A 21586-nucleotide genomic window follows, 5' to 3' on the forward strand; every position below is an offset into this window, starting at 1 on the left:
AAGGATGAAATAGAATGAAATGAAATAAATAGATGAAAGAATTAAAAAACAAAACAAAACAAAACAAACAACAACAACAAAACCGAAAAAAACCACCTCACACACCCACACACACGTGTGTGTGTGTGTGTGTGTGTGTGTGTGTGTGTGACCTTTGTCTTAGATGAAGTTCATGTAGCAAATCGTACACTTTAGTCCACAAATGTTGTCCATTAATAGAAAGACAAGCAGACAAAGAACTGAGCATGAATGGGTGTAGGAGGAAGGAAAATAAAAGAAGACTTAAAGAAGAAAAAAAGCCAGAAAAGAAAAGGAAAAAAGAAAAGAAAAGAAAACGAAATTAAAGAAGAAAAAGAAAAACAGAAAACAAAGTTGAGGAAAAAAAAAAGTCGGAAAAATAGTTTGGAGGCCCCACAACAGACACACAAAAAAACAACACACAGCGTCAGCGTGTGTGTGTGTGTGTGTGTGTGTGTGTGACAGGAAAAAAAAGTGGGACAAATTACCTAGGACAAAGGAGGTTGGAGGTCCCACAAAAAAACAAAGTCGCAAGGCAAGAACATGCGAAGGTTACGCAAGCGGGTCGCCATAGGAAAGCGTTCAGCGCGGTACAGCACATGTGACTGCCTGCTGCCATGCTGATGCTGATCAATGAGCAGGTCACTGCGGCAGACAACTGATTCTGAACAGAAAGCTAGGAACAGAGCTCTTTGGGGTCAACATTTTCAATTTCATGTATTTTATACAAAATTGGTAGAAGACACAAATCAGCTTTTATGAACGTTTTCCAGTTTCTTACCATTCATGACATATCAAGAAGGCAGCAGTCAGTCACATGTACTGTACCGCGCTGAACGCTATCCTCTGCATGGCGACCCCTTACACCGCGCTTGCGTAACCTTCGCATGTTCTTGCCTTGCGACTCTTTGAAAGGCGCTCTCACACATGCAGAAGTAATACAAAACGTTCGATTCCGGACATTAAAAATCAAAATCTACTTCTGTTCTCGCCCCCCTATAGTGGTCAACTTTATATCAGTGTGATCAGTATGATTTATTCTATTTTATCGTAAAAAGAACGGTTTTGTTGCACACGTTTTGACCTAACGCAAATTTCAATCTAAATTCCCTGGCCTACAAGCAACTAAGAACCATTCTACATGTTCCCTTCCACATTGTGGCTTCAGGCTCTTAGATCTGGAACTCGAGTCTACAAGTTAGGTTTGACATTCTGCAAACCTGTTTCACGTTATGCAGACGAACTTTATTGTGACGTAAACTTGACCATTTTGGAGAACCATGTTCTAAAGTCACATTAATGACATCATAAAACGGCGAAACGCAAGTCTCGTCGCCAAACTTGCAAGCTTGTGATCACGCAGCCACAACAACCAAACAAAAGAACTTATCTGGCTACGTCAAATGCTAAAGCATTTAGATGGGTTGTTGTTTGGGGATAAGTTGTGTTCTGCACTGAATATGAGTCGATTCAAGTTTGCAATCTGTCTGCTGGCCGGCGTTAGTGCTGCTTACTTGGGTAAGTTGGCGAAACTCATAATACATAAGTGCACACAGAATGAATTGGTAAAACTAATAATAAAAGGTAGGCAAACAAAATAAATAGTGGTTAATATGTCGACCAAAATTCGAATGATGAAGGTTTCTGCAAAATCGCGTTACTTGGTTTTTAAAAATGTACTACTTTAACCAGTTTACAAGGCTGACGCGGTGCGATCACAATAGCCGTTTTGCGTCATCCGCTTAGCTTTAGTCCTGCGAGAGCTGACGTCGACCGTAGCAGACGAACTCTTCTAACAGTCGCGATTTCATTTTTCTTAATAATAAATTTGGACCATTTCTCATTAACATACATGTTAAGTACATAATCCTGTTTTAGCGTCCTAAATTATTACACACATTGGTAACATTTTCATGGTTTGTAGGACAAAAAAACCGGAAAAAGCAAGATGGTGGCACGTTAGTGGCTGAATCCGCATCAAAACTGAGTAAAATAACGTAAAAAATAAGTCGAAATTAACTGAAAATGGGTTACAACATCAACCAATAGTAATATCGTTTCATAAATGCACAACAGTTGCCGGTAAAATTGGTTCTCGAATTCAGGACTATCGAGAGCTTTTGCATATTGAGATCGACAAGCAAAAAGTTTTCATTCGCTGAGCATACCGGTATAATAAAAGTAAGGATTAAAAAAAACAAAAAAAATCTCATGGTCTCCCCCCCACCTCTCCCCTCTCATTGTTGTTTTGTTACCATCATCTCGATGCAAATAAATGTTGTTATCGGTATCACATATTGTTTTCTCCCCCCGGCTAATACCACTAACTGTGTTATAATTTCTATTCGAAATATTAGATCTATGATTATTTAGATCTGGGAGCGAAATACATTGTTTCGATCAAACCAAAACATATTCTTTTCACAGCAAGCGCGTTTTGATCAAGACGACATTTTTCGTTTCCAGATCTATTTAACATATATTTATGTCTTTGGGAATAAAGAACGGGCGAAACACGAATCACTGTTCATTCATTAAAAAGCTAGGAATAAGTCAGTCACTGTACATTAGTCACTTTGAGCAACACAAAATAGAGACCAGTGTAACAATCTGTGAAGATTTATTAACAGAACATATAAGGTTCTGCCAGTCATTTTGGATGTTATGAAAAGCCTCGCACCATGAACATAATTATTTTCAAAATCGGAAAAAATATGCCGTTATTTAGATCTAGAACTGGCGAAACATGTAGTAACTTAAGAGTCAATGGCATCAAGTGGGTCGAAATAGTCTGTACACTATTCATCATAATTGTTATAAATCAGTATTATAGGAATCGCAGCAAACGCATTGACGTTGTGTGTGTGTGTGTGTGTGTGTGTGTGTGTGTGTGTGTGTTCGTTCTTTAGTTTAACGTCTTTTCACTTAGTTATATTAGACGAGGGTAGAGAAAAATCGAAGGAGGGAAAAGAAACTATACGCTGACAAGTATGAGAATGTGTGTGTGTGTGTGTGTGTGTGTGTGTGTGTGTGTGTGTGTGTTAGATAATGAAAATAGAATCGCACATTAGGTGTGTGTGTGTGTGTGTGTGTGTGTGTGTGTGTGTGTGTGTGTGTTAGATAATGAAAATAGAATCGCACATTAGGTGTGTGTGTGTGTGTGTGTGTGTGTGTGTGTGTGTGTGTGTGTGTGTTAGATAATGAAAATAGAATCGCACATTAGGAAACGACTACAAAAAATTCTCAGCACTGAATATGATTTCAGGTCAGGGATGTAGCACTTTAACATATGACAAATTAGGATATGATCGGCTGTTATGTGAGCACCGCAGATGCAAAAAGCATTACTGACATCGTTGGTCTGGAAAAAATTCATCGTCCATATTTCACAGAAATAATTTGCTGCTTATGGAAATCATTTTGGCAATGTTTTCCCATGAAACCATACATTTTCTTTATATCTTTATGTAACTTCACGTGGCCGGTCTTTTTTCCCCCCTTCAAGCTGAAATTTTGACAATTGAACTTTTTCTACCATAGTGTAAGATTCCTGTAGTGAAAGCGGAATATTAAAATCAAACACCTTCATTGAACTTGGAGCTCCATAATTTATTTTTTTTAGCCGAAATGTCAACTTTTTCCATTGTAGAAAAAAAAACCGCAGTGAAAAGGAATCCAGCAAAAGGTTATGTGAGAGCCTCTTTTGTAAGAGTTCGTGAATTAAATGTTGATTTCAATAAGGAAATTTTACTTCATTTTTTTTCCCTGAAAGCTATTTACAGTGGAAATGACACATACTTGAAAATAGCATCAACAGGCACAACACTGACGCAGACTTGTCCACATGTTCTTATATGCCCATCACAGATTGTCCAAATGTATCGATTGAATTCAAACTCCCGTCTGGGGGGACAGTTTGTACCCTCTTGGTTTTCGTGCGTCATATAGTGTGGAATTTTGTTGTTCTCAAACACAAACAGAAGATTCAAATCATCTGTGGGCAGAATCTTAATGGGAGTGTACTTTTGGGAATAGCACAAAACATTCTGAAGAAGTCAAAAATATTTCATGAGTTATGTTCCTGTTACATGTCATTTCTTTTTCACAAGACAACACTTTTATCTAACGTTGATACGTTGATTGACAGCAGTCAAGTTTACAATTTTTATTCACAAAATAGAAACTCCCGCCCAGTCCCCCCGCCTTCAGTTGCCCCCCACACCTGTGTTTTCGGTTTCATTCCTGTGGTTTTTAAATCAGCGCGCTTGCTTGCTTGTGTGTGTTTGTGTGTGTGAGAAAAAGCGATTTAGTTTGCTAATTTCACACATGATCTGAGAAACGTGCGAACTCTCTGTGTCTATCACACACACACACACACACACACACACACACACACACACACACACACACACACACAGAGAAACACACACACACACACACACACACACACACACACACACACACACAGAAAAACGAACAAACAAATCTACACATACAGATACACAGCTGTCAGTGACGTGATGTTTCAGAAAAGCCACAGACGTCTGATGATCATGATGAAGACAACCGTGCCACTATCGGCACTGCCATCGCTGTCGGCGTCGGCGTAGCATGCATTGTCGCTGGTGAGTTGAGTTCAAAATTCCAACCCCCGTTTGCCCATTATCAGACAAGCATTATTATTTTCCGTTAGTGTTTGGAAAAGAGGGAAAGCAAGTTATGATTCGAGGGAAAAACCAACACCAGTTCCACGATTGGAAAGTTGAGAGCTTCCTTTTCAATTCGGAGAGAGAGAGAGAGAGAGAGAGAGAGAGAGAGAGTTCAGTTTCTCTGGGAGGCTTTACTGCGTTCGGAATGATCCATGCACGCTGGACCAAATCTGCTAAGCAGATTGCCAGAGCAGCAGCGTAACCCAACGCGCTTTGTCAACCCTTTCAAGAGGGAAAAATAAGTCTCACAGACACGAAAGCCACAAATAAAAGTCTGTGTGTGTGTGTGTGTGTGTGTGTGTGTGTGTGTGTGTGTGTGTGTGTGTGTGTGACAGAGAGATAGATAGTGTCACAAATACTACAAACATACAAGACGACAATGGACCTGCGACAGATGACGGAGCTGTAATTGTCTAATGCCTCAACAAAGGTACAACATGCTCTCTGAATAAAGTATTCAATAAACTGACATTCCTGGTACATAGTAAAAAGAAAAGAAGAAGAAGAAGAAAAATTCAAATGATGTTATCATTAGTATGTTATCATAATATTATAGTGTCATTAGGGGGGTTAGGGGGTGCACGGGAGGGGTAGTACCTCGGGGGGGGGGGCTTGTCACGCTCTTCCGGGAGTGGTTCGTCCTCTGTTGGTCCCCACCGGCACCCAGCTCTCACCTATGGGTCCTAGAAGCTGCTAGCATGCGGCAGCGCCCAACCCCCGGGCAATGGCTTTGACAGGTTGGCTAAACTAGGTGAGGGTAGCCGATGGGTCTCAAACCCTCGGTGAGTTAGGGCTTGTCTACCCAAGCATGTGAAGACTGGATCCGGCGGACTCTGCGGAAGAAACCTTCATGGTTCAACGGAGAGGAAGGCGGTTGCAGCAGAGCACTGTGGAGTGCTGAGGGCAGGATGAGGCACATAGGACATCCTGGTCATCCACTGCATCCGTTTCCATCTCCAGTCGTCTTGACCTCGTCTTGCCACTGGATACAGATGGTCTCGGACAAGAGAGTGAGGTCGACGGTGCGCAACTCCTCCTCACTATAAACAAAGTCATCGCGCAAGTCATCAGTCATCCTTCATCCCATACCATCATTTTCCCCAAGCCCTGTGGCGACAGGCGAGCGACGAAGCGACAGGTGTGGGTACACTGGCAGTCGTAGCCGCGGACCTGCACACAGACGGCTCAGGCCATAGGGTCGTTTTTCACCGACTGGAGCAGCGGTGGAGATCGGCAGCCCCCTGAGCGACTGAGCAGCCCTCTTCAGGACAGCACTGCTCACCTCCATGGCATGAGGAAGGGGCTAGAAAAGGTGCCCTAAACATTGCCTGCTCCACACCACCCTAGTCAGCATACCGCGGCTGACGGGGACCCTACTCAAGCGGTCGACACACAAAGGAAAGAAAGAAGAAAACAAGGAGCACCCCACTGACCATTGTCACATGGAACGTGCGTACGCTTCTGGACAGAGGCGACTCAGCCAGACCACAGAGACGCACAGCACTAATTGCGAGTGAATTAGCCAGGTACAACATCGACATCGCTGCCTTAAGTGAGACCAGACTGGCAGAAGAAGGCGAACTCTGTGAGCGAGGCGCAGGCTACACCTTCTTTTGGAGTGGTCGCGGACCTGAAGAGAGACGTGAGGCTGGAGTTGGCTTTGCAGTGAAGACAACCCTCGTTGGCAAGCTGGCTGGCCCCCCGAAAGGAGTGAACGATCGCCTGATGACGATGAAACTCCCTATATGCAACGGGAAGAAGTTTACCACCATTGTCAGCGCCTACGCGCCCACCATGACCAACCCAGATGAGATCAAGGACAAGTTCTACGAGGACCTGAACGCTGTCATCACCACTGTTCTCAACGCAGACAAACTCATCATTCTTGGTGACTTTAACGCGAGAGTTGGTTGTGACAGCACCTCCTGGGAAGGAGTGATTGGGAAGCATGGGGTTGGTAACTGTAACAGCAATGGCCAACTACTTCTCCAGACATGTGCTGAGCACGACCTTCTTATCACAAACACCATCTTCTGCCTCCCTACCCGTAACAGGACGTCATGGATGCATCCTCGCTCTGGGCATTGGCATCTCATCGACTTTGTCATCGTCAGGAAGAGGGACAGGCAGGACGTACGAGTCACGAGGGCCATGTGCGGCGCCGAGTGCTGGACAGACCACCGCCTTATCGTCTCCAAGCTCAACCTCCGCATCCAGCCCAAGAGACGGCCTCAGGGCATGAAAGCACTCAAACGCCTGAATGTCAACAAGCTGGAGCTAGGCAACATCAAGCAGAGCTTTGCTGACATCCTGGAGGAACGCCTTGAGTCCACCGTGCTGGACAACCAGAATGTGGAGGCAGCATGGGGCGCACTGCATGAGACGGTGTACAACACTGCCATGGAGTGCCTGGGGCCTTCTGTCAGGAAGCACAAAGACTGGTTTGATGAGAACTGCACTGAGATCAAGCAGCTGCTAGAAGACAAATGCCAAGCCTTCAGAGCCCACATTGAAGATCCCAAGTCAGAGTCAAAGAAAGACATACTGAAGAGCGCACGCAGCACCATCCAGCTGAAGCTGCGGCAGATGCAGGATTCCTGGTTGAGCAACAAAGCTGATGAGATCCAGGGCTTTGCAGACAGGAACGACATGAAGAACTTCTATAACGGCCTGAAAGAAGTCTACGGTCCCACCACCTCCGGATCTGCTCCACTCCTCAGTGCTGATGGTTCTACTCTGATCACTGACAAGGACGGGATCCTTGAGAGATGGGCTGAACACTTTGACAGTGTACTGAACCGCCCCTCCACCATCAATGATGAAGCCATCGACCGACTCCCCCAGGTGCCAGTCAGTGAGTCGTTGGATGCCATTCCAACTTTGGAGGAGACCCAGAAAGCTATCCGTCTGCTATCCAATGGCAAAGCCCCTGGCTCAGACTCCATTCCAGCTGAGGTCTACAAAGAAGGTGGTATGGCGCTGACTGAGAAGCTTCATCAGCTGTTCCAGCTCGTCTGGCAGCATGAGGCATTTCCACAGGACTTCAAAGACGCTTCCATCATACACCTGTACAAGCGCAAAGGAAATCGTCAGGCCTGTGACAACCATCGTGGAATATCCCTGCTGTCCGTCGCAGGCAAGACTCTGGCCAGAGTGCTACTCAGCCGTCTCATAGCGCACCTTGAGCAAGGTCTCCTACCAGAGAGCCAGTGTGGCTTCCGGAAAGAACGCGGGACTATCGACATGGTGTTTGCTGCCAGGCAGCTCCAGAAGTGTCAGGAACAGAACGCCAACCTTTACTCCACCTATGTCGATCTGACCAAGGCCTTCGATACTGTTAGCAGAGATGGCCTTTGGAGAATCATGGCGAAGTACGGATGTCCCAGAAAGTTCATCACCATCATACGGCAACTACACGATGGGATGCTGGCCCGAGTCCAAGACAACGGAGAGACTTCAGAACCATTCCCTGTCTCCAACGGAGTCAAGCAAGGGTGTGTTCTTGCCCCCACACTGTTCAGTCTGATGTTTTCAGCCATGCTGACAGATGCCTTCAGAGACGCTGACGTAGGCATTGGCATCAGGTACCGCACAGATGGCTCACTCTTCAACCTCAGGAGGCTTCAAGCAAAAACCAAGGTGAGGACAGACACCGTCAACGACTTCCTGTTTGCTGATGACTGCGCTCTCAACGCTGCCTCCGAAGCTGACATGCAACACAGTGTCGACAAGTTCTCTGCTGCCTGTGACAACTTTGGCCTCACAATCAGCACAAAGAAGACTGAGGTGATGCACCAGCCAGCTCCAGGAAAGCCTTACATTGAACCAAACATCTTCATCAACGGGCAACGACTGAACGCGGTGGACAAGTTCACATACCTGGGCAGTACACTCTCTCGCACAGTTGTCATCGACGACGAGGTGAATGCCAGACTCGCCAAAGCCAGCGCTGCCTTCGGCAGACTCCATAAGAACGTTTGGAACAGGAGAGGCATCACCCTGGAGACGAAGCTCAAAGTATACAAGGCCATAGTTCTCACCACACTGCTGTATGGATGTGAATCATGGACGGTCTACAAACGCCACGCCAAAAAGCTGAACCACTTCCACACCACCGGCCTCAGAAAACTTCTCGGCATAAAGTGGCAAGAGAAGATCCCTGACACAGAGGTGCTCACTCGTGCAAACTTGCCCAGCATCTACACCATCTTGATGCAGGCCCAGCTGCGCTGGGCAGGCCATGTAGTTCGCATGCCAGACCACCGGCTCCCCAAGAAACTGCTGTACGGCGAACTCCAACATGGCAAGCGCTCCCATGGAGGCCAAAAGAAGCGCTTCAAAGACACTCTGAAAGCTTCTCTGAAGGCCTTCAACATCAGCCACGACACATGGGAGCTGAATGCAGTGGACAGACCAAAGTGGCGTTCAGCTGTCCACAAAGGCGCCAAATCCTGTGAGGCCAACAGAATCGCTGCAGCAGAGCAACGCAGACAGGCCAGGAAAAGCAGTGCCAGCAAGTCCCCGACAGCCGCCACCATCCCCTGTCCACACTGCGTCAGAACCTTCCGGGCGCGGATTGGCCTGACCAGTCATCTGCGCACCCACAGATCCCAACCCACCCACCCCCAGGATGACTAGATGGTCCTCGTCGATCCCGACGGACGAACCACACATAGTGTCATTATTATGTTAAGGAGATCTTCAGAGGTCCTGAGGAATTCGAGACATATTCAAATCATCACGCTTTGATACAACAATTAATACAGTACCTTCCCTCAAGTGAAAAAAAAAAAAATCAAAAAAATCAATGAACAAAACATACATCAACATAAACTATACAGATCCGTTACGAAAGATCCTATAGGAATCTCTAACCGATACAGAAATTTGGGACGGGCTGCCAGCCGTGCGTTTTATCCTAAATGAACGCATGTTAAAAAAAAAAAAAGATAAAGAAAAGAAAAAAGAAAAAGAAAGAAAAAGAGAAAGAAAAGAAAAAAAAGAAAAAGAAAAAAAGAAAAAAGAAAAAAGAAAGAAAAAAAGAAAAAGGAAGAAAAAAAAAAAAAAAAAAGAAAAGAAAAAAAAAAGAAGGAAAAAAAGCTATGAAAAAAACGAAACACAGAAGAGCACTGATTTTGATTGACAAAAGAAGCACGACTGAGCTAAAATAATGTGAAGGAGTCTGACTCAACAAGCGTTCGAATGACAGAAAAAATAGCCTGAGCGGTAATTTGCATGAAACAGATTAAATCGTTAAAATAGAAAATATGACGAAACATGTTTAATTCTTTTTAAAGCATGAGGAGAAATTTGTATGAAAAAATCAAATCGTTAAAATAGAATTATGACGAAACGTGTTTTTGAAATATCAAATATTTTTAGAACACACACACACACACACACACACACACACACACAGAATCAAATAACAGATGTGATCAATCGAAATATACGCGGCGACAACAATCTAGAAACCAAATGACTTATTCGATCGGGATAATTGTCAACAAGAAAAAAACCAACAGCAAAACAAAACAAAAACAAAAACAAACAAACAAAAAAACCACAACAAAGACAAAACCACTCGCATAATATGCATTCGATTGCATGCGACTCAGATGACCGTTTCTTTCTCTGTTCCTTTTTGTACTTTTCTTGTGTCTATTAACCCTTTAGGATTTCATGACAATAAATATATGAAATCGAGTGGAGTCGAGTCACACATAAATTTGATTGTGATGACTCCCCCCCCCCCCCCACCCTCCCCCCCTTTCCATGCGTGGATCACGGAAATATTACGTTGACATTTTTGTCAGAGCATATACTTCACTATGACTCCTGTACCATTGTCTTCCCCTGTAGGTATATGTTGTTGCAAAAAGGGAAAGAATGATGAGCAAAATCCCGAGAGCGCCGATGCCGCTGGCACCACCGAGGCCGAGGGAGGCGGCTGCCCGATGATCGGCGAGTCCAGTGAACCCGTGGCCATGGAGGCGATCGTTGTCACCGAGGAGAGTGATCTCCCCAGGGGGGAGTCACCCGTTGATGGCGGCCCGCCGGTACGTATCGGACAGATCCGTAAAGTCAGAGAGAGAGAGAGAGAGTTAGAGAGAGAGAGAGAGAGAGAGAGAGAGAGAGAGAGAACTCTATTTTGCCCGTGTCATTGGGGTGGGTTGCGGGTCGGGGAGTGGGACGTTGGGAGTACAGGAACAATTAGTTATATAGACAGGGTGAAACACAAGTCATAGAGAGAAAGAGAGAGGGGTCCGGGTGGACGAACGAACGTACGAACGAAGGAACGAAATTTTTTTTTTTTCCAGGGTATTGAGATAAAGCACAAGACAAGAATGCTTCCCCCCCCCGCCCCCCCAACAAGCCCTGTGGGGTACACAATTAAAAAAAGAAAAGCGTATGAAAATATAAAGAGAGAAAACTGAAATAAGAAGAGAGGGAGGGAGAGAGAGGGGGTGGGGAGAGTGAAGGGAATAAAGAAGAAAGATGAAATGAGAGACAGACAGACAGAGGAGACAGATATGGGAGGGGGTGCGGAGGTGGGGGTGGGGCGTGGGTGCAAAAGTTACATTACAAAAGTTATCACAGAAAGGCAAGAACAATAATACAGTACATATGCAAACAAGTGTGAGATACATGAAAGAAAATGTGGGTAAAATGGGGAGAAGGAGAGAGGCATATCTTATATTAATAGCATCATTAACAATACAGGGAATGGATTACTATCATTAACAACATTCAGTGTATTTAAGTTCTTCATGAGATGTTCACGTGTAACTTTCTTTATGCATGCATTTTTTGTGGGTTTTTTTTTTATTACATAATTTTAATAGCAGATATCATATTCCGTAAGCATCCTCCAGAATGAATTAGACTAACTCTGATAATATCGACTATTGGGAGTGGCACCATTATCTTGGGTGGATGACGGATTGCGTTGGTTACACGTTTGCTTCTTAAATAAGGATCAGCAGTACCAAACATAATTTTAAGCATAAGAACCTTGTTGGAAGAATATTTAATTTGTGTAATCAGTTTACAATAATGATGATTTAAGAAGGATTAATTTTATGGCTCGCCTATGTAGACTCCGTAGTGGTTTGAGAACATTGTCACTCGCTGATTCCCAAATACTTAATGCGTAATTGACTTGCAGTTCAGTGTGTGCATAGAAGAGTAATTCTCTACGATGTAAGTTTAAGAAATGGTTTGCTTTAGATAGTTGGCATTTTTTTTTTTTTTTGGAGGCGGGGGTGGGGGCGGGGGGGGGGGGGGGTGGGGTGGGGTCTATTTTTGCACAGCATCATTATATGATCAGACCATGCAGGATAATTATTTATTGTAACATAAAATAAAAATATTATGACAATCTGCTTCTTCAGTTATTTCATTGTTGACATAAAGAGATGGGGGAGATGAAGAGAAATTCTGGCGCTTTAGTCTAGTGGTGTTATTACATTTTTAGGGTTTTTTTTTCCGGGTGGATTCTTATCTGATTTAATTCAGACCATTTAAGCAGTTGGCCAATACTCTCTTGTAAAGATAAAGTTACTTTATCCAATTTAGTGTGGTTAGTATGAATGGTGGTGTCATCGACAAACATCTGACAGAATGGTGTTAAGTACAAAGGTAAGTCATGTATATGCAGAAAAGGATTGGCCCCAAAGCAGAACCGAGAGAGAGAGAGAGAGAGAGAGAGAGAGAGAGCACTGAAACTCTTGTGTCATTGGCAAGAATGCTTTTGTGACATGGGGGTACACAATGTCATTGGCATTGTCAACAAAAAATAAACAAACGCTAACATAGATTTGAATAATATTGCAACAAATATTTTGGCCATTCAGACAGCAATTTGCTGGATACATTCGCTTTTCAAACAAAGCATTGAGAGAGAGAAAGAGAGAGAGAGAGAGAGAGAGGGAGAGTGTGTGAGGGGGGAGGGTGATGGGTAGATAGATGGGTGTGTGTACGGGAAAATCCGTAGACCTACGTGTGAAATTTTGTCTATGTAGTCAGTGAGAGAGAGAGAGAGAGAGAGAGAGAGAGAGAGAGGTGAATCGATAAATGGACACATAGCTGTACGGACGGGAAAGTCAGTCAGAAAATATCAACTTTTGTGTATGTACAGTCAGATAAAGAGAGGACTCGAACTCGAAAATTTATTGCACATCGGCCTTGGGCCACAATACAAAGGCAACGTGTGGTGGGGGGGGGATGGGGAGAGGGGGAGCCGTTATTTTGACGTGGTGGAATTCAAAAACATTCCAACCAGTTACCAGTACTATCATAACATCAAATGGTATTATAAAGTGAATTATATGTATTATTCCGTTTGGTGCTTGCATCAATGGCTACTTCGATCATTTGTAGATAAAATACATGATCATTCATGACATGACGGTTTCACCATTAATTAGGAAGGTAGATTCTGTATACTTACAGACGTTTAGTAACAGAAGGCTTCAAATGACCGCTTTCTTGAATGATTAAATTTGATAAATACTAGTCCGGGCAGAGAGTGAATGGAAAACGAAAACAGACAAACTGGGCATCTGACTGGCATTTGCTACTTGGAGTAACACAGGCGAAGGAGTTTGGACCGAACTCTTTAGAAATTTGCTCATAATATCTGAGGAAATGAGACAGTCAAAGAGAAAATGGCTTTCGTCTTCAGTTGCTGACCAACAAAAAGGGCAGTTTCTGTCTTGAACGACACTGTCACCATATCGGTGAACATTCCCATTAAGTGCACGTAAAAGCCACGGCAACAAAAGGCTTGTTCCTGGCAAAATTCTGTAGAAAAATCCACTTCGATAGGAAAAACAAATAAAACTGCACGCAGGGGAGAGCAGCCCGAATTTCACACAGATAAATCTGTTGTGATAAAAAGAAATACAAATACAAATACAAAATGGAAGTACATTGAATCGTAATTGCGACACAACAACTCTTTAAACAGTATGTACCTATATATCATTAACATGTTTTTTTAATGACATGAGAATTCCGTATCTGTCACGATCTCTATGTGTACCAGACCATTCCTGGATAAAGAAATCACCAAATCTTTGCTTAAATAGGTTCATGAACATTTTCGTATCTCTAACGCCTTGTTGCTACAAACAAAATTAAATCCTGTTGCGCATGTTTCTCTTTAACTTTATACACCCAACAAGATTTCACAGCTCTGTCTAAATCAAGTAAAATTTGATACGTTTTGCGTGGCATTTTTTAAAATTTGTAACAGGTTGAACCAATGTCTTAAGAATTCAATCAAAAAAGACGCCATTGATGGTGGCCAAAGACTCACCGGAGCTTCTCTTAACTCCGAATGGGCCAGCGGAGAGTGAGGGCTGCCTCTCCCAACCGGCTATACTCTGATGCAGAAGCATCAAAAGCACTTTTAATGGTTCGACCTGTGTGTCAATCTGATGAGTATAGTAACTCACTTCGATATTTGGAGGTACGAAACCTGTTTGTCCGAAAATGTTCAGTCCTGTCGTTTGGATTGTGAAACTGGGGGTGTTTCTTCTGCATGCATGATGCGTCTGTCAGCATTGATACACGTTCTCCTTCGTCTTCGCCAATGATGCTCTATTCCATTTAACTCGCACACACGGTTAGAATTGTCCGTGTGGGCTTCCTTTTGCTCTGTAAATAATTCATCTCTACTTCCGTGTCTATCCACATTCCTCAGAATCCCGAAAGATTTTGTGTTGGTGTGCTTCCCATGCCACAAGATCTTTCATATATTTAGACGCTAACAATAATGCTCTCGGTTACAGTAGCTGCCTTTTTGATCGATTCTTCAGCAATTTTGCTACATTTCCCCTCTTTTGACAGCTCTGGGTTCCACAATACTTGAAGCTTGCAGCGCAAGTTGTCTTTTTTTTCCCATGGGAGTTGATGGTACGGCTGTGGTATCTCCCTTCTCTTCGGCTTTCTGTCACAATGTCAATGTTTCACTGTTTGCATTTAAGAATATGTCGACATTTGTAAAGTTTTTGGAACACTCTGTGAAATGTTTCCATTGTATCATCTAGACTCTTTGCAAACTTTGCGTGATCTTCAAAATTTGTACAGGTTTTGTGATCAAATTTTATGTTTCTCAGTCTGAGCCTGGTTGTGTTCGGTCACCAATCGTATGTATGTCTCGAAGTTGTTTTTGTTGTGAATGATGCAGAATTTGTTTGTCCACGCTTCTACCTTTCCTGCCTAACACAAAGAAAATGGATTACGTGGGTACTGTGCCGCTGAAACGAGGAAAACCCCAGATTTCATCTATATAGTTGGAAGAAGGAAATACACACACACACACACACACACACAATAATATATATATGTATATACATATATGTATATACATATATATACATATACATATATATATATATATATATATATATATGCTCCCCCTGCATTCAAACCAGAAAATAACCCCAATCATACTGACAGCAAGATTTCATTCATATAAAATGCGTTGCAAAAAGAGGAAAGAAAACCCATCCCGTTTCATTTAAAATATGGCCCTTGCGGCCGGCTGGGCCAAAAACATTGTTAATTAGACTGATTAAATGCAATACTACAAATATAACACTCATGTATTCTAGTGCAGTGCCTAATCATGTCAGCAAGTACCTCACGCTGATAAAAGAAATCCTACACTGAGTAGCAAAGTTGCTGGCCTTTGAGCATTTTCAGTACACTGGAAATATTTGATTACACGACAAGCTATTACTGCACTGATCCAACTTTGAAGTCATTCATGGAATGGGTCACTCTAATTCCTTTCTGTAAACATGTGATGAAATATTCGGATGTAGTGCCGTTTCATGCGCAAACCCCCCCCAAATGTCATTTATAAGGCCCAAATAAGGAAAAATGGCCTACATCTAACCCCCCGCCGTCCCCACCCCCTACAATTATACTGTAATTTTAACTTGACAGACAGGCGAATTATGAATTCAGACATAAAAACACACAAGAAATTTACTATGAAAAATCACCCCCCCCCCCCACCTCTCTCACACACACACCACCGGGGGGTACCATTTGCCACCAGACAGACTTTTGTCCTCTTGTCCGCAAAAAAAAGATCATTATGTTCAATAAACTACGCCTGAATGCATGAAACATAATTGTCCTATCCTCAAATCAAAATAAGAACAGGGGAATAGATGTGAGTGTAAGAGAAGGTGATATTCAAGGTGTTTTTATGAGATTCTCATCAATCCGGAATGTCGATTGCTGAAGTCATATAATTCCCCAGAAAGCAAAACCAGAAAGAAACGAAACGTGTTGGAGTTGCCCTTTATTCATGATGTAGTTGATCTCTCATCCAAGAATTCTGACCTCAGGGTGCCAGAGCCCTCTTTGTGTACACTCACTGAAGGCCAAAATAAATCATGCACGGTGAAGATTTCGCTGGCAGTTCATGCTCATGAGCCTTGTTTGTTAGCTGAACGAGGTGGTATTCACTTTAGCTGGACGAGGTGGTATTCACTTTAGCTGGACAAGGTGGTATTCACTTTAGCTGGACGAGGTGGTATTCACTTTAGCTGAACGAGGTGGTATTCACTTTAGCTGAACGAGGTGGTATTCACTTTAGCTGGACGAGGTGGTATTCACTTTAGCTGAACGAGGTGGTATTCACTTTAGCTGGACGAGGTGGTATTCACTTTCGCTGGACGAGGTGGTATTCACTTTAGCTAGAGGAGGTGGTATTCACTTTAGCTGAACGAGGTGGTGTTCACTTTAGCTGAACGAGGTGGTGTTCACTTTAGCTGAACGAGGTGGTATTCACTTTAGCTGAACGAGATGGTATTCACTTTAGCTAGAGGAGGTGGTATTCACTTTAGCTAGAGGAGGTGGTATTCACTTTAGCTGAACGAGGTGGTATTCACTTTAGCTGAATGAGGTGGTATTCACTTTAGCTGGACGAGGTGGTGGTATTCACTTTAGCTAGAGGAGGTGGTATTCACTTTAGCTGAACAAGGTGGTATTCACTTTAGCTAGAGGAGGTGGTATTCACTTTAGCTGACGAGGTGGGTATTCACTTTAACTAGAGGAGGTGATATTCACTTTAGCTGCACGAGGTGGTATTCACTTTAGCTGAACGAGATGGTATTCACTTTAGCTGAACGAGGTGGTGGTATTCACTTTAGCTGAACGAGGTGGTGGTATTCACTTTAGCGGAACGAGGTGGTGGTATTCACTTTAACTGGACGAGGTGGTATTCACTTTAGCTAGAGGAGGTGGTATTCACTTTAGCTGAACGAGGTGGTATTCACTTTAGCTGGACGAGGTGGTATTCACTTTAGCTAGAGGAGGTGGTATTCACTTTAGCTGAACAAGGTGGTATTCACTTTAGCTGAACGAGATGGTATTCACTTTAGCTAGAGGAGGTGGTATTCACTTTAGCTAGAGGAGGTGGTATTCACTTTAGCTGAACGAGGTGGTATTCACTTTAACTAGAGGAGGTGGTATTCACTTTAGCTGGACGAGGTGGTATTCACTTTAGCTAGAGGAGGTGGTATTCACTTTAGTTGAACGAGGTGGTATTCACTTTAGCTGAACGAGGTGGTATTCACTTTAGCTGAATGAGGTGGTATTCACTTTAGCTAGAGGAGGTGGTATTCACTTTAGCTAGAGGAGGTGGTATTCACTTTAGCTGGACGAGGTGGTATTCACTTTAGCTGGACGAGGTGGTGGTATTCACTTTAGCTGGACGAGGTGGTATTCACTTTAGCTGAACGAGGTGGTATTCACTTTAGCTGGACGAGGTGGTGGTATTCACTTTAGCTGGACGAGGTGGTATTCACTTTAACTAGAGAAGGTGGTATTCACTTTAGCTGAATGAGGTGGTATTCACTTTAGCTAGAGGAGGTGGTATTCACTTTAGCTGGACGATGTGGTATTCACTTTAGCTGGACGAGGTGGTATTCACTTTGGTCAAAACCCTCAAGAAAGCAGACGGAAAAAAAGGTATCCACATTCAAGTGCAGTTCCAAGTTCCATCCAGACTTTTCCTTCTTTTTTTTTTTTTTAACCTGGTCACCATCAGGTATACCACACCACCTGTTTCCCTTTCATCTTTGTCGCCCCTTTCACTGTCCTTGATACACCCATCTACCCGTCCATACACCCATCCATCTATCCATCACCTTCTTCACTACCCCCACCCCCTCCCCCACTCTTTTCTCTCTCTCTCCATGACTGAATATATTCAAAAGTTGATACTTACTTTTCCATCCATCTATCCACTGCCTCTCCCCCCCCCTCCCCAACTTTCTCAAATTCTCTCTCTCTCTCTCTCCCTCCATAAATGTGACTGACTTTGCCGTCCGTATGCCCATCCACCCATATATATATATATACATCTCTCTCTCTCTCTCTCTCTTGCTGTCTCTGGCTCTCTCAGCGGTGGCGGTGTGAGACGGACGTGTGTCAACTGTACATTTCATTATTTTATAGTACAGACAGTTACAGTGCACCGTTCATTGTGGTGTTTTGCAGACGTTTACACGGACTCTGTGTTATGTGATGGTCGAACAGGTTAGTGGCTGGACCGAAATTAACTTTAAAAAAAATATTAATTACTAGTAGTATAGAAGAGCATTTTCAAAGGCGTAAAATATTAACTCTGTTCAAGGCAAACGTACTGGTCTTATCGCTGTCGGTAGCACGTGCATTTCGCTTAGTGTTTGAGGACATTCACACTACGCCTTGTTGGCCCCTCTTAATGTCGGCACTTGAACATGTTCAAACCAGCATTCGGTTTTCACGTGACACTCTGGTTTACATCCAATTTGCAGTACATGTTTAACAGGTCTGACCACGAAAAGTGAAAAGATGTCTCATCATGATGCGATGTCGTCCCAAAGGCAGCTCATTGACTGGCGGTTTTCTCAAATTCAACAGGGGTTCTTCCAGCATTCTGTCGGTATAGAAAACAGCCTGGTGATGTGGTAAGGCATGGGGGAAAGCCTGCAGCCGGCGACATAACTGTCTTTACAAAGGTTAGCACCCAAAGAACGTCCCGTGAACCATCTGGTCAAAACAGGAAGGACCCCAACCAAACAGGTGGCCAACAATCAAAGAATGACAGTCTGTGTCCTGGGGCACTTCACTTCACTGACCACGACAGAGGACAGGCTTGACATACCCATTCAAACAAGTGGAAACGACAATGATGCGATCCACTTACAGATTGTTACAGCACAAGACAAGAGACTAGAGATGATGAAAGTGAAGACGGTGAAGATACCACACCTGACAAAGCTAAATATGACAAAATGGTTAAAAAGAAAAGAAAGAAAAAAAAGACCGCAACAACCATGAAGCTGATGACAGTAAATACAAACGCAAATGACAAAGAAGCGGACGTTGTCGGCAGCAATGACGAAACTGAAATCCCAGAAAAAAAATTATGAACACACTGAAATCGAACCAAATACTGACAGTCCTGATATCACGAAACACGGCAGTAGTGCTGACGAGCCGAATGACCCACATGACAGAAACCACATTCATGGAGAAACCACCCATCAGGACAGACAGTCCGTGTCTGCAGCCCACACCCTACGACACAGACGTACAGCTTCCTAGACCAGTATGTCCAGACAGGAAAACTCGGAAAGTACCGGCAAGGTCAGACAGCCAGAGCAGCATTACAGACTCGTTTTAAGTTCAAGTCAGACAACAGCGTAGAAGAAAAGATCCTCAAAGTAAAACGAGTGTTTTCTAAGTCTGGTGGTGCCCCAGGCACCAAGAAATAGGGATTCGGTTGGGCTTCAGGGTCTGTTTGTCGGTCCTTTGAAAAGGGTGGGTCTGGTGAAGTGCATGATATATCAACTCCAGATAACCGACAGACAATGCTATGTACATGACTCAAATTCCCTTCAGATTAATTTTCTAAACAAAAATGTTAAAGGTGTGTTGTCAACAATCGAAAACAAGGGTTTCATAAACTTCATTATTATTTTCGTTGTATTTGTTTAACAGGAACATTAACTGCAACTAGTTTTGATTCACCCATATTTCAAGATTATCTTATATTTACATCTAAAGCTAAAACGTTACCTCATCCAGGGAGGTACTCGGGACAGTAATTGTTATGATTAGAATATCACTTTCTTCTTTTGTTGAAAAAAAAGTTGAAGCTAAAAGTACTGTTGTTATAAACGTAAAGATATATTCCACCTTATGATTCTGCTTTTTAGAAAACAAAGCATGGAGTGTATGGCATGGAAATGTTGGAACAATGCATACTGGACCTACAAAGCGCACGTGACTTTTGCCTGCCATTAACAGGGAATTTTATTGCTGGAACAGAATGTGATAATTACATCTTAACTGACGATGATTTCTTTGAAAATTCACCTTTCTGCGATCTATCACTACGTAAAATGCCACAGGATTTGAATACAAATATGTCTGGCAACCAGTTGATTCAGTTGTGCAGTATGTTTGTATGATTTTAAATGGCATTTGCAAAACAGGTTCTGATGACAGTTGTACATTTATCTCACACTTTGGACCAAGTACTGTAGATTATTTTCATTGCATTGCTGGATTTATTCTGCAGGGATGAAGTCTCCCTTAACAGTTGAGAGCTTATCAGAATCTCACCACTTGCCAGTTACCATGAGTATAGATAACAGAAAACGCTTTATTGGAATTGGTCACTAAGAACATCAAAAGAAACACGTTCATAAAAAAAAATTATGGAATTAAAAAAAATTTCTTAACATGCTGAAAAGTAATGACAACCAGAATAGACTAGGCGTCCGCAAATGTATCACAAGATAAAATAGAAAATGCTTTGGATTTGTTTGTGAAATGTAAGACTCCAGTGCTTGCATGTTCCAAACAGTACCCATATACAATAGTGTGTCGGACAAGAGGACAAAAGGATGCTTCAGGGTATCTTTTGGAGAGTGCAGGACTCACTTCGTTTACAACGTGATCAAATTTCATGTCCGATAAATTGAAAGCGGGAACTATCAAGTCACTGGCATGTTCTATGGCGTCTTCTTCAGCTAATGGATCCGTTAACTCAGTCCAGGACAGACCACAATTTATCCACGGCAAAAATCGAGTCTGATACCTTTAAACTTAGTTTAATGAACTTGAAACCTAATCTCAAACATTCAGTTCTTCACTTTACGGTATCAGCGTTCCATTGTAAACAGCGCTGATTTAGCATCAGAACAAAGTACAATAGTGTATTCATCCCAGGTGAATAGGAGACCAGTAATTCATAGCCCATTACAGTCGCAGATATTCTGATATGAAAATGGACAAGACCTTGTGAAAATGGAATTAAACAAAAAAAAAATTTTCTGATATTTTCAAATCGGGAAATACGAACGTAAGTGTTGCATGACTTCAATGCAGACCCACCTGATTTTAACTATGCTATCCTTTTAAATTAAAAAAAAAATCCTTTTCACTTCTTTCTATTCATCTTTCAGCGTAAGGCCCCCACAGATCAACCGGGAGGGTGTCCCGCTGAAGAAGGGGCTGAGTGCCAACCGCCCGAAGCCCCTCCAGATCAGGCGTCGCCTGAACCACCGCAAGAGGTAGAGAGATGTTCTGGTCACATCTAACCTCCCTGATTCACCCGTCTCAGGGATTGACTGGCTCACATGTGTCAGTCCCCTCCCCCGCCACCCCATCTTTTCCTGTTTTCCGTATGTCTTTGTGATTATCTATATGTTGTGTTTGTACGTTTGTGCGTATGTACGTGTACGTGTACCCGTGTATGTGTGTGTGTGTGCGTGCGTGCGTGCGTGTGTGTGTGTGTGCGCGTGCGTGCGTGTGTGTGTGCGTGTGTGTGTGTGTGC

General features: G+C 43.1%; 1 protein-coding gene across 1 annotated transcript; it reads left to right on the forward strand.

Annotated features, from left to right (window-relative positions):
- Window positions 1–1478: 1478 nt before the first annotated feature.
- Window positions 1479–21349, forward strand: LOC143288699 (uncharacterized). Its single transcript, XM_076597325.1, has 4 exons — window positions 1479–1536; window positions 4548–4643; window positions 10590–10786; window positions 21215–21349. Exons 1-4 carry the CDS (start codon window positions 1479–1481, stop codon window positions 21347–21349), a joined length of 486 nt encoding a protein of 161 aa, XP_076453440.1.
- Window positions 21350–21586: the final 237 nt, after the last annotated feature.

This window comes from Babylonia areolata, chromosome 13 (genome assembly GCF_041734735.1).
Source record: "Babylonia areolata isolate BAREFJ2019XMU chromosome 13, ASM4173473v1, whole genome shotgun sequence".
In the NCBI taxonomy this organism is placed as follows: domain Eukaryota; kingdom Metazoa; phylum Mollusca; class Gastropoda; order Neogastropoda; family Buccinidae; genus Babylonia; species Babylonia areolata.

Coding starts and splice junctions, on each gene's coding strand:
- LOC143288699 (XM_076597325.1), top strand. CDS start 1,479: ATGAGTCGATTCAAGTTTGCAATCTGTCTGCTGGCCGGCGTTAGTGCT. Junction 1,537..4,547: donor CGTTAGTGCTGCTTACTTGG/GTAAGTTGGCGA, acceptor GTGATGTTTCAG/AAAAGCCACAGACGTCTGAT. Junction 4,644..10,589: donor CGTAGCATGCATTGTCGCTG/GTGAGTTGAGTT, acceptor CTTCCCCTGTAG/GTATATGTTGTTGCAAAAAG.